The sequence below is a fragment of the Notolabrus celidotus genome, chromosome 2, assembly GCF_009762535.1.
Source record: "Notolabrus celidotus isolate fNotCel1 chromosome 2, fNotCel1.pri, whole genome shotgun sequence".
Lineage (NCBI taxonomy): Eukaryota > Metazoa > Chordata > Actinopteri > Labriformes > Labridae > Notolabrus > Notolabrus celidotus.
Window position 1 is genome coordinate 17094292 of NC_048273.1, and position 12640 is coordinate 17106931.

General features: G+C 40.3%; 1 protein-coding gene across 1 annotated transcript; it reads right to left on the reverse strand.

The window, feature by feature from the left end:
* Nucleotides 1-713: 713 nt before the first annotated feature.
* On the reverse strand, nucleotides 714-6291 carry LOC117832970 (C2 calcium-dependent domain-containing protein 4C). The gene is made up of 2 exons (XM_034712305.1): nucleotides 6187-6291; nucleotides 714-5266 (listed from the first exon to the last, which is right to left on the reverse strand). The coding sequence occupies exon 2, from the start codon at nucleotides 5208-5210 to the stop codon at nucleotides 3951-3953; it is 1260 nt and encodes a 419-aa protein (XP_034568196.1). The 5' UTR covers nucleotides 5211-5266; nucleotides 6187-6291; the 3' UTR covers nucleotides 714-3950.
* Between the last annotated feature and the right edge of the window lie 6349 nt (nucleotides 6292-12640).

The window sequence follows — 12640 nt, forward strand, 5'->3', positions numbered from 1 at the left end:
GACAAAAACTCATATTGATTTTACCACTTACACTGGTAAATGAAGCACAAAAAAGAGTATTCCTTTAAATGACCAACATTTTGGGAAATTAATTGACTTAAAACCTGGTAACCTCAGCTACTATTTTAATTTAGAGCTAACATGTCTGATAAGTTTGAGATGCTGGCTTTCACAGTAAATAATCTATTAATCTTATTCTACAAATTAGAAAGGAAAAAACTGGCCTTACTAGTGGCATCCTAATTGTATAACTACATGTGTCTCACCTTTTTAAACTATTTCATAGATGTAAGACTTTTAGCTTGCTAGCATGGCTGCTTGCTAACATAGCTGCTCGCTAGCATGGCTACTGGCTAATGAGGCAGAGTAGGGAATAGTAAGAATCCATTTTCTTAGCATTACTTTCAGCAGTACTTAAAAACTGTCTTTTAATTTTGAAAACAGAAGTTCTGTCTGTCTAGAAAGTTAAAGTGGGGAATCAAAAGAAGCCAATTGTTATTTTTACAAACGAAGTACACTGAAAAAATGTTGTGTTGAATCATCTAAATTTTATTATATCAAGGTTTTGCATGAAATACATTTCTCTAAATGCAGATATATTTATTAAGTTAATTGTACCTAACTTAATAAATATATCTGAATTTAGAGAAATGTATTTCATGCAACAACTTGACATAATAACATTTAGTAGATTCAACACAACATTTTTTTCTGTGTAGGTTTTATTTCCTCTAGACACAATATTCATCACTGAATGTTAGAAACATGGTAGTTGTCCTGCTCGGCTTAAAAACCCCTTAAGACGCAGAGAGAAACTAATGGTTAAAATAATTGGTTTGTTATGATATATTTTTGGTAAAATTTGGTAAGATTGTGTCAGATAAAGAATGTCAAAGAAAAGGCGGGGGCCAAATGTGATAATATTTTTCAGTGGGCCTAAAATCCCTGGTGGTGCACCTGTAACTAAGAGCAGCACAGCCTGACCAGGCAGAAGTAGTCAGATAAATGATCATTTTTTCCCCTTGCTTTTTATTTTTAAATGAAAAGTTTCATGAAGACAATCAGAACAGTTGATTATAAAAGCTAAGACAATTAGTCTGACAATTTGCAGAACACACCTCCAGGTTTCTGGCATCATTATAGACATTGTGTCGTCTGAAATCATCTTTTACAATCAGAGCACCGGGTAACCAAACAAGAAACAGTAAGGATCCACTGAAATTTAGCACTGACAATACTGAAGTGTATACTGTAAGTCATGCGAGAAGCAACCTTAGAAAAGGTTAACAACAGGTCTGTGTAAAAAATACCGTAAGTCTACAAGCAGGCACTGCAAACTATGTCTGCAACAGGTTTTACAACAGATCACTTAGTTTCACTCAAAAACAACCAGCAGGGTCACTGAATATAGAGTATAGAGAGCATATTAATAGCAGTGCTACAGGTGAGCTACAAACGCCAGGTGAGAGAAATTCTCTCAGAGTTCAAGTGAAGCTTTTAGGCAAAGTGTGAGACACTTCAGTAATCTCCATCAGTCTGACAACTTTGACTGCTCTCCTGTTTGTTGTCGCTTCCCTCTGCTGAGCACTTGAAGCTGCAGTCACATGCAATTTTTTTGTAATTCCTCAAAACGGCGCCAGAGAACAGCAAAACGGCAGAGGGCTGTCAAAACACATAAAATAGCTTTCCTGGTTGCCTTATTTCCTCATTTCCTTCCTGACATTTCTGCTCCTTCCCCCAGGGCTTCGTTAAGGTTGGAACTAATAAAATTAACACGCCTCTCATCACACCTCTCACACATGGCTGCATAATGAGTGTTTCCCCGACAGGTGTAGAAACTAGAACATGTAATTATATACAGTATAAAGTCAACACATGTTTAAAGTCATGTCAAAGGATTCAGTGGCATTTTACAAAATATGAAATGTACATAGAAAATCAACAACTTTAGACAAAGTATCATGCTTATTAAGACCAATTCTCTGTCACACACATGCATACACACATATGTACAAATATAGTAAGGCTTTAGGGTTTCATAAAACTTTGAGTGTGTCATGCAAACACCAGTCGACATATCAATGCCATACAGCTGGTACTCTGCACTGTGACACCAGTGCTCTGCTCGTCTATAGAAAACATTTAATACATTTACATGCACACAAGCACTGTATTTGTCCACTGCCTATACTGGCTGCATAAATTGACTGTTTTATTCTGTTTCCATGAATATGTTTAAGTTTGACTTTTTTAACTACCTTGTATCATGTCTCACTGCATTTGGAATAAACAAATTAACTATGTGGCACTTTGACACTGCCCCTTCCATAAATACCATTTGTTAAAGTCCATCATTTCAGGTGCTATTTTTAAAAATTAATGATCACGAAATGATTTTGAGTGAAGCATCTTGTTATTATTAAATATTGTTCTGAAAACAAATATAATTGTCAATGCTTCTGTGTTCTTTGTTCTGGAGAATCTGCAGAAATAACACTGAGGTTACATTGCATCTCTGAATGCAGAGGGAGGATGTTGATGTACCTATTTTGGCAAATGCCTGTTGCCTGGTTGCACAAGATTTAATCTAGGTGCCCACACTGGGTGAAACATGCGTGACAGACTGCAGCTGAAACGTCCACACAGGTCCCTTATGAGGCTGCATGCATGATGATTCATGATGTCATTAACCAAGCAGGAATAAAGAACATGTTAAATCAACAGGAATTCTCTCATATAGTGAAAAACATTCTTCTTTGCAGCTTTTTCTTTAAGTCAACGAGTCAGGTTTAATGTGGTGCACTTTATAAAAATAAAGTTACCTCACACTTATGTAAGACCTGGACTATAATTTTATAGATAGATGAAACATTAAGAAAATACTTCTATATTTAGAAGAATATTTAACCCTGTTGCCAAAAGATTTCAACTTGTTTAAAGATGTTTGATTGTGAAATAAAATCAGCATTAGAATATTAAAAAATAAACTTTACTTAATCAAAACAAACTCAAACTTTTTTCCTAAAGTGGCTCTTGGAAGAACTCAAGGCTTTTTTGGGGTTGATCTGGGTTTTTTTTCGGCTCACTCAATGCACTTTGGTAAGAAACACTGAATGTAACTCCATACGGCACCTTTAACTTATCATAACTTAAATGGGATTCAAATTTTACTTAAACTTTGAAGTTTTTGCAGCACATATACATCACAAGGGTTTCAGTTTCTGTCAGTAAGAACAAAATAAAACTAATATATTCAGATTATACAATCACAGGACTTTGTCCCACTTGCATAACTAATCTCGTTCTATTTCTATTTTTGATCTGCATGTGAATGTGGCCATTGTGGCAATCTGTTGCTCTCCTGTAGTAGGCGGGCCATGGCAACTAAGATCAAAGGGTAATTTGCACATCAGGACGTAGTGCCACTTCAAAGCCCCACTGTCTCACAAAAGCATCTTTGTGCTGCACACATGGTTAAGCTGATGTAGAATCACATCTCTGCTGCTGTGGATTCATGTCACATTTTAATAATAAAACCATGCCACACATGGCGGAGTGCAGGCAAGGACGTGGAGGAGACAGGTCGATGCACAGGTGTCTCCAATCTTTGAACAGGAGCTGACTGAGGAAGCTGGCAGCGAGATATGTCCAGAAAAAATCGAACCCTTTTATCTGTGGAATTAATGTGTGGCTGCCCAGCTTGGTTTAATGAGATTTCATTGCATGGGGAATGAGCCTGGCAAGCCTCAGCCTCTATGAGTCCTTCATCTGTCCATGAATTTCAACAGATTCATCTTCTGAGACGTTTTATTTTCTGAACTTGAGATCCTCTAGAAGTTATTTTTCCGTTATCTACTGGAACAAAAACAGCTGCGTCTATAAAAAACAATGCAAACATCAAACTTCAGTGTCCCCCTTTTAGTTGTATTTGAACTTGAGGTCCTGTGGACTTAAACTCCAGAGAGTAGCTTTGTCAGCAGCACCTCTCTCTGTCCCAGCAGTGTGTCCCTCTTCAAGCTGGTGCCTTTGTTGACCACCTTGAACTTCATGGACAAGCTTTTCACCTGCACCGAACTAATCGAGTCAAAGAAGAAGTCCTCGTTGAAGACCGGGTTGCGGCTGTTCTTGATAATGTTGCTCCTTTGCTTCTGAAGTTTCCCCGGTGTCAGATAGACGGACACGCAGCAGTTGATGCTCTTGATGTCAACGTGCTTGTCGTAAAGACTCTCTGCTGCCAGGATGCGGATGAGTAGACGGGAGGTGCTAGAATCATAGTTGGCGCTGATTCTCAGCATCCCACCTTTGTGCAGGCTGATAGTGTGCTCTCGATGGATTTTATTGTCTGACACTGCGCCACCACTGTGCAAGGAGGGTATGTGGAGCCGTCTCTGGACATTGGGGCTTGGCTCGGCTGAGCTGCACTCATCGGTTGAGAGCGAGCTGTGGCGAGCAAATGTCCGCTTGGCTTTCACCACTTTGGCCTGCGTCTCGTGAGTGAAGATCTTGAGCAGGGAGGCTGAGCGGGAGAGCAACGGGGAGCTGAAGGGAGAGGACTCAGCTGAGGAGCAGGTGTCGCTCTCTCCACCACTGAAGTATCGATAAGGATTCATGTGAGAGGTGTTAAAGTCTGCTGGATTTAGGTGATTCCCCCCTTCACTTCCTCTCCCCGGGGTCTTTCTCTGAGTGTTTGGCGAAGTGATGGGACTGGTGTGCTCACAGTGGAACAGCGACTCTTTACGCCGGGTGTGGGGGCTCTCCTTTAAAGTTACAAAGCCATAAGGGGTGTGAGTCTTAGGGACATAAGGCAAGGACATTGCTGTCTGTGACTGGGGGTCTGCATTGGTGTCTCCAGTCACAACATCGTCTGCACTTTCTATCTGAATGATGTGACGGTTTGCTGCTTTCAGCAAGTTCTTGGTGTCTCCCGCGATCTTGGCGACCAGGCGTGGACTTCTTGGGCTGCTGATCTTCCTCCCACTGCTGATTGTTTGCTCTGAAGTTGAGGGTTGCAATCCTTCTTTGGGCTTTAAGGTTGGGATCTCAGGTTCTGGGGGGGTGCTAACCAGCTTTGGGGGAATGAAAAAGTCTGGGATCTTGTCAGGAGTGAGGACGTTGCTGTAGGATGGAGTGACGCCCTTCTTGTCTCCGTTCTCTCCTTGTCTCAGAACGCCAGTCTCCACCGAGCCGCGGATTTTATCCAGAACCCACATGGTCCCACAAGACGGTGGGATGTGGGGGTGTGTGGAGTAGTCACAGTCAGGTGTGTCTGCAGTTAATAACACACAGAGAGGTAAATGATCAGAAGAGGGTTACTCCACAGGGAACAGAGATTAAAATAGCACCTAGGTGTAAAGGTCATGAATAATACAGCACACTGAATATCAGCTTAACTTTTAGAGCAATACTCACTACAACTGAGTATACTGAGATACTAATGCTGAAAAACGCGCTCTACAAAAAGCAGCAGTTCATTAACAGGGCTTGATACATCTTAGAGAAGAGGTCTAACAAACTAACACGACTCGGAAGGTAGCAACATGACACAGAAAAAAAGGCATAACAGCCAAAGTTCGATTAGGCTTCTGTTTTTTCCATAGCACATGAGTTATTCATCATTTGTTTTTGGACAGCTTAATGCAAAGATTAAGTGTTATTACAGAGTATCTACGAATATATTACTAACACTATATGGACGACTTGGCTATTTCTTTTCTAAATGTAATGTTCAATAGCACTACTTTAAAGTCAAATTCATGGTTTAATTAATCAACCACTAAATATTATTGATTGGCCGTTGCCAGCCAAAACCGGAAATTACTTGTTGAATTTTTATTCTCTAAACTGAGAAATCACAGCTCTAAATGTGGCATTAAGTTAAAAGGAGAAACGAACTGGTGGTTTTCAGGACATACTAATATTGTAACTAGTTTTGCCGAATTTTGAAACAATTTATTTAATGAAAAAATCATTAATCAAAACAAAAAACGTTGCCTGACGAGTTTTAAGAAAAAAAGTGAGGGAAAATAATTTCTAAAAGTAACAAACGCTCCAGTGCAACAGGTGCCGAGAGACTTCCTCCTTTTACGCACAAGTGCGTTTTCCCAAACCTCTTACATCCAATATTTTCACGTCATCTTAAGGCTTCACAGTTTCTATCTTTAAAAACCTGATATATAATATACTTACAGCACTTCTCCAAAGCGCACGCTCCTCTTTTCCTCTTCCTCAGTCAGTAACACAGGTTTTCTTCTCGGGTGCGCCTCGCGCTGCTCTGCGCACTCACACGGTCTCAGCTCTTGAGAGCTTGGCTCGCGCTTTATACACGGCACAGGGATGCAGTTGACCAATGAGATCAAACTGAGATATTCTCAGCCGAAGCGACTAGAAACACATCAGTGATATATCAGAGGAAGAGGTGTTCAACAGGTGGGTCAATAATCTAAGCCAACACAGCCCCTGCCACGATCTAGATACACACCCTGATACATTTTTATGTGTAGCCTATTATATGATAGATTTTAAAAAAGGACAGAACAAAAAAAAAAAAACAACAACAGGTGCTACCCTCTCATATTCAACAGGAATAACTTCAATTATCTTCAGTCCAGCTGTTTTAATACTTTCACTGAGACAGCACTGACTGTTTTTCTCATTTCTTTGTGTTTGCAGCTCGTTTTATTTGTCATGATCTAAACATTGGAGCAGGAAAAACACATGCACCTAAGCAAATAGTGCTTGCTGCTGCAAACAGGAGCACCTATCGTCTGTGTGGTTTAATTCAATTTCACAGCAGCTTTTCTTCCTCCTTCTATCTTTTTTGTCCGTCTATCTTTGGGTTTAAACCATCTGATCGGTTTCCCTGGAAACTTTGCTATGGCAACAAACGCATCTGTCCGTCTAAAATTGGAAGGGCCCCACTGACTTCATTGATTGTCAGGACAAAAAGCTCCATTTGACTAGATTGCCTGGATTTGAGTTAAGTGCTACATAAGCTATGGACTGAGAGGTTTATGGTCACAGCTGACGCACTGATCTTGCACTAAGACAACAAGAGAGCTGCATTAACCTGACAGAGAGTCATTTAAGAAATACAGGTTAGAGTAGCTGTGAGTGTTGGTTTGTCAAAACTTTGGACTGAATGCAGATTTCTCCCCTTTGAAACTCATTTTTTGGATCAATATTCATATGACAGTGCCAAGGTAACACAATAAGTAAAGTGTCCGAAGTCTTTCATAATTATATTGATAATTTCTTAAAAAAGGAACTGTAAACTGTCATAAAAAAGCTCAAATGTGGATATGTAGAGCAATATGTCACATAAAGTCAGTAATTCAGAAAATATACTTTAAGTCAGGAAAGCTAAGACACAGAATGATATACCAGCACTCAAATGTAGAGACACACAACAGGTCTTGACATTCAAATACAATTAGACAAAGGTGCATCTGCATCTAACATTTACCAACCCTCATGCAAACAAATCCATATCTGTTTACACATGCATTTGCACAAATATGCACACACAATGAAAACCGGATCCAGAGAGAAGAATAAACCTGCAAAATGACATTCTTCACCTGAGGGTGAATGTGAACCCAGGTGTCAGGCTTTGACCTAAAAGAGTGAGGACAAACGCACATCAGGACGGCCTTTAGCTCAGCATGTGAAACATGTCAGCTATTCCAGCTCTGAGCGGAGATAATTACACGTCTTGTCTTCAGAGGCCCTTTGTGAGGTCAACGTCTGATGTAATCAACCTGTGAAAAGAGCCACTTACCATGTAGATTGCAGAGGCACATTTGAGCCCTCATGCACCCATCGCTGTGTGTCATCTGAAGGCGACAGTTATCACTCTGTCTGCACACACAGATGCTCAACCAACTACACAAGAAAACAAGTTTTCAGAGCGATCTCATCAGTAGTAGTCATGTAATTAGGACCGTCCAAAGATAGTTCAATGAGGGTCACAGCTGATGATCATGTCTGTTAATGGTTATTACTATAATTATTCTTTTATATCTAACAGTGTGACCGCAAAAATCTAAAACATCCTCATTATATTTGATGGTGAAATCTTAAGTTATTTGCCGTTTGTAGAGAACACAGAAAAAAGATGGATGTGTGCTGACATTCTACCATGTTCTGTATATCCTTCACACCAGTCTCTTAAAATCTCCTTAAATGAATGTATCTGTTTACAACAACTCAATCATCAGAATGGTTAGTGTTTGGCCTGACTCACCAATTAATCATTGTTTCAGTGCAGTGGTTTGAGTGAGCTTAAATTCAAAATGGAAAAAAAGGGATGAAACTTCCCTCAAATTGCAACAAAAGAGGAAAAAAATAATAGAAAGTATATCAAAATTGGACGAGTGCCCTCTGAGGAATCATTTGAATGTCACACTGCTCCATGCTCACGCTGCTAACAGCTTCCTTTAGGGAAATAATGAGATGGGTACAGAGCAGTGTGTGAATTCTCAGCGAGCAGGACAAACTACAGCCTGTGAAAAGGTTAATGTGTCTGTTGTGCTCTCATTAAGAGGCCAACTGTACATCTCTGTCCGTCCAACTTTGCAGCTGTTACACAACCCAAAAGTATAGAAGTTCCCCTCTTTGGTGAGCTGATGCAGCGTGTTGCTTGTTTCTGGTCATGGGGAGACAGGTGCACACTGGCAGAGAAGGGGGAAATTATACATGCAGAGAGGCAGCTGTAAAGACTACTGCACCAATTGTTGAGCAACTTCTTTTCTGATAAAGTCTCGTCGACTTACAGGAAATGGAGGACTCAGAAACAAGCCTTAATAAAAAGCTGCAGGAGGTCTTGTGTACCTCCAGGATTGTTCCTCCTACAGTGTGTCTCAGGACACACGGTCACTCATTAAACACGTCACAGGCTCCATTTTTACCCAGCTACGTCTTATTGTTGCCATCCATTTTCCTTCTTCTCGTCAAACGGCTTCCACACAACTTCTGTTGCCTTGGTGACATCTCATATCGTGACATATGAATCAATCCGACCTCAGTGACCAACTCTCCACTCTCCTCCTCTCATCTCACCTTTCTTCACCTCCCCGGTCTGTTACAATACAAACAGGTGGTTCATTCCTCAGGATGGCCAGCTTGCGTCAGGTCAACAAGGGCTCTGATTCAGGGAAGGCATTAGGAGCCAAAGCCAGCTGGAGCAGGGAAATGCTACCCTCAGGTTGTAACATCTGGCACTGATCGAGCTGTATGAACAAAGTGTTCTCCTTTTCGAGACAAAAACAACGAGAGAGTGAGAAAGGCAGCACAGACTGAAAGGCAATTTTGTAAATGCCAGGACCATTTTCGGGGTCTAGCCTGTTCTGGTCTGCTGAACTGGCATTTGGATTGGACACAAGCGGGGCAAAAAGGTCGAACCTGTTGCTGCAGGAAACAAATGTGATGGAGTTTGAAGCAAAGATCTTCATATCTCTGTCGGGGCAGAGTGATAGGATGACCCGGCAGCTGAGGGGAGATTCATTAGAGGATTCAAATTAAAACATTGATTGCAAAAAAAAAAAAAGATTACACTTCTTCTGAAAGCTGATCCAAAAAAACTCACTTTGTCTTATTGATCTGCATTTTCTGTCAGGTGAAAGCCCCTTTGTTGTGGCTTGCCCTGTTGTGACTTCTTTTCAGGCAGCCACAGATGGTCTTTCCCAAGAAATAAAAACACCATGACGAATTTATGTGTAAGAGCAGCACATGGTGGCAAAGCATGTGTGCTAAACATGCAGTTTACCTACAGAGTGTAATGAGCGATGAGAAAAGTGTAAACCACAGGATACTCCGGCACTACTGAGCCTGTTCTGTTCTACCTCTGTAAAAAGAATAGCAGCACCCCCAACTGGAGGACAAGGAAAAGGACAGGGACATCTCTCTTGCCTCAGTGTGTGCTATGGATTGCAGAAGCACACAAGTCTGATCTGAGAAAACAAAGGCAAACACAGTTCTATCAACCATATTCTTGGAATAATTGAACTGTAAAAATTTGTTCCTGAGAAATACTCTTAAGACTCTTAAATCTTCAAACACTGTGGTCTTACAGAATGTTCACAGACAACTACTCTGTAATAATCAAGCTGTTGCTGCCCTCTAGAGGCACAGAGCAGTCAATTAATTAAACCTTAAAAAAGAGCATAGCAGGGGTTACATGAGGAGAGCATCAAGATATCCTTTAAATCTCCACCACCCACATATGAAGGGTGACTGCAGGTTGCAGATCTCATCATACTCACTCCTCACTTAGTTTGAACTCAGCAAACCATATATGCACCGAGCAGAGAGCTGTGATCAAAGCTAGTATGAGGGGTCTTGTATATTAACAATTAAGACAGAATCAGAATCAGAATCAGAATCAGCTTTATTCGCCAAGTATGCTTGAACACACAAGGAATTTGACTTTAGTAAACTGTGCTCTCTTTGTACAAGGCATAAGAATAGGAATAAGAATAAGAACTACAATAAAAAAATAAAATAAAAATATAATAACAATAACCTTAGCTATAAATACAAAGAACAACAAATAGGCATGACTAATATGTACAGGCTAAAATAATATGATAAAGTGCAGTGGTGAGTTGCAGAGGTAGTATACACACATGAATACCCCCCTTGGCTGCATATAGTATGAGCTCATTTGTCTCCATTTAAAAATATAAGGATTGCACACTGCTTTACCTCAGCTGTTTTGCAGGACGGTTTCAGCATCTGTAAGAACAGACAGTGAAAATATCCATGTTTTTTCTCAATATGTTAAATTTCACACCCAAAATTCCTGAAAGAGAGTCAAACTCTATGCGTTTAAGTTTAGCTGCACAGACAAACGATATTTCAGGCCTTCAGTGTCAGAGCAGTTTCTGAAAAATGTGATTAATTTGAATGCAGATTGCTTATTTTTGTTTATTAATAGCAGATTTAGACAATCCAAAGTGATCCAAATCTAAAGGGAAAGCATGTAACTATTATCTTCCTCTGTGAAATACACAGAATGGTACATTGACCAACAAGTTTAAAATATAAAGTGTCATGGTGCGCAGCAAACAAAGGAGGACCCAAAGTGCAGATTAACATAAGAAGGTTTTAATAACCAAAAGCAATAAACAAAAACGGACTTTAACAAGAAATATAAAGCATAAGTCAAGTGGATTGAATCAAAAACACATTGTGTTAGACTTTGTGACATCAATACATATCCTATTGTTGTCTTGAAAATCTATGTTTTACCCTGACAGACTTGTGATTAACATGCCTACTGTTAAGGTGAAAGTGTGATTAATAAAGAAATCTGGGGAAGTTCAAATCTACACACTTCACAAGTAGAAGATCAGGGCCGTGTGAAGATTTGTTAGTACAATGACTGAGTCTTATCTCCATGTGTAAACCCAGTGAAGATGTTTCAGTCAAAGTATCTTATATGTGAAACGGATGATTTTCTTTTTCACATGCAAGGTGAAGTGAAAGTAACGAGTGAGGTAGAAACATGATGAAACTGTCTTGGCCAGGTCGTCCTTGGAAATGAGATCTTTGATCTCAATGGGACAACCTGGTTAAATAAAGGTTAAATGAAATAAAAAATAAATTATCCCAGTGTAGTTCAATTGTTCTAGGAGGATTTTCCTGACATTTCCTCAGTTGCATCTTACAGCAAAAGCCATGGTCCACAGAGAGCTTCCAAAGCATCAGAGGGATCTCATGTTTTGAAAGGTATCAGTCAGGAGAAGGGTACAAACATTTTCAAAGGCATTTGATATACCATGGACCACAGTGAAGACAGTCATCATCAAGTGGAGAAAATATGGCACAACAGTGACATTCAGAGAGCTGAACATCCCTCCAAAACTGATGAAAAGACGAGAAGAAAACTGGTCATGGAGGCTTCCAAGAGGCCTACAGCAACATTAAAGGAGCTGCAGGGATTTCTGACTAGTACTGGCTGTGTACTACATGTGACAACATCTCTCGTATTCTTCATATGCTTCTGCTATGGATAGGGTGGCAAGAAGGAAGCCTTTTCTTATGAAGAAAAACATCCAAGCCCGACAAAATGTTTCAAAAACATACATGAAGTCTCCCAAAAGCATGTGGCAAATGTTTTATGGTCTGATGAAACCAAGGTTGAACTTTTTGGCCATAATTCCAATAGGTAGGTTTGTCGTAAAAGCAACACTGCACATCACATAAAGAACACCATACTCGCAGAGAAGCATGGTGGGGGCAGCATCATGCTTTGGGCCTGTTTTTCTTCAGCTGGAACCGGGGCCTTAGTCAAGGTGGAGGGAAGTATGAACAGTTACAAATACCAGTCAGTTTAACACAAAACCTCCAGGCCTCTGTTAGAAAGATGAAGATGAAGAGGAATTTCACCTTTCAACTCAACAACGACCCAAAGCATACATCCAAATCAACAAAAGTATGGCCTCACCAGAAGAAGATTAAAGTTTTGGAATGGCCCAGCCAGAGTCCAGACGTGAATCCAGTTCAATATCTGTGGGGTGGTCTGAAGAGGGCTGTGCACAGGAGATGCCCTCCCTATCTGATGGATTTGGAGCTTTTTTGTAAAGACGAATGGGCAAATATTACCACATCAAGATGTGCCATGCTAATAGACTCCTACAAA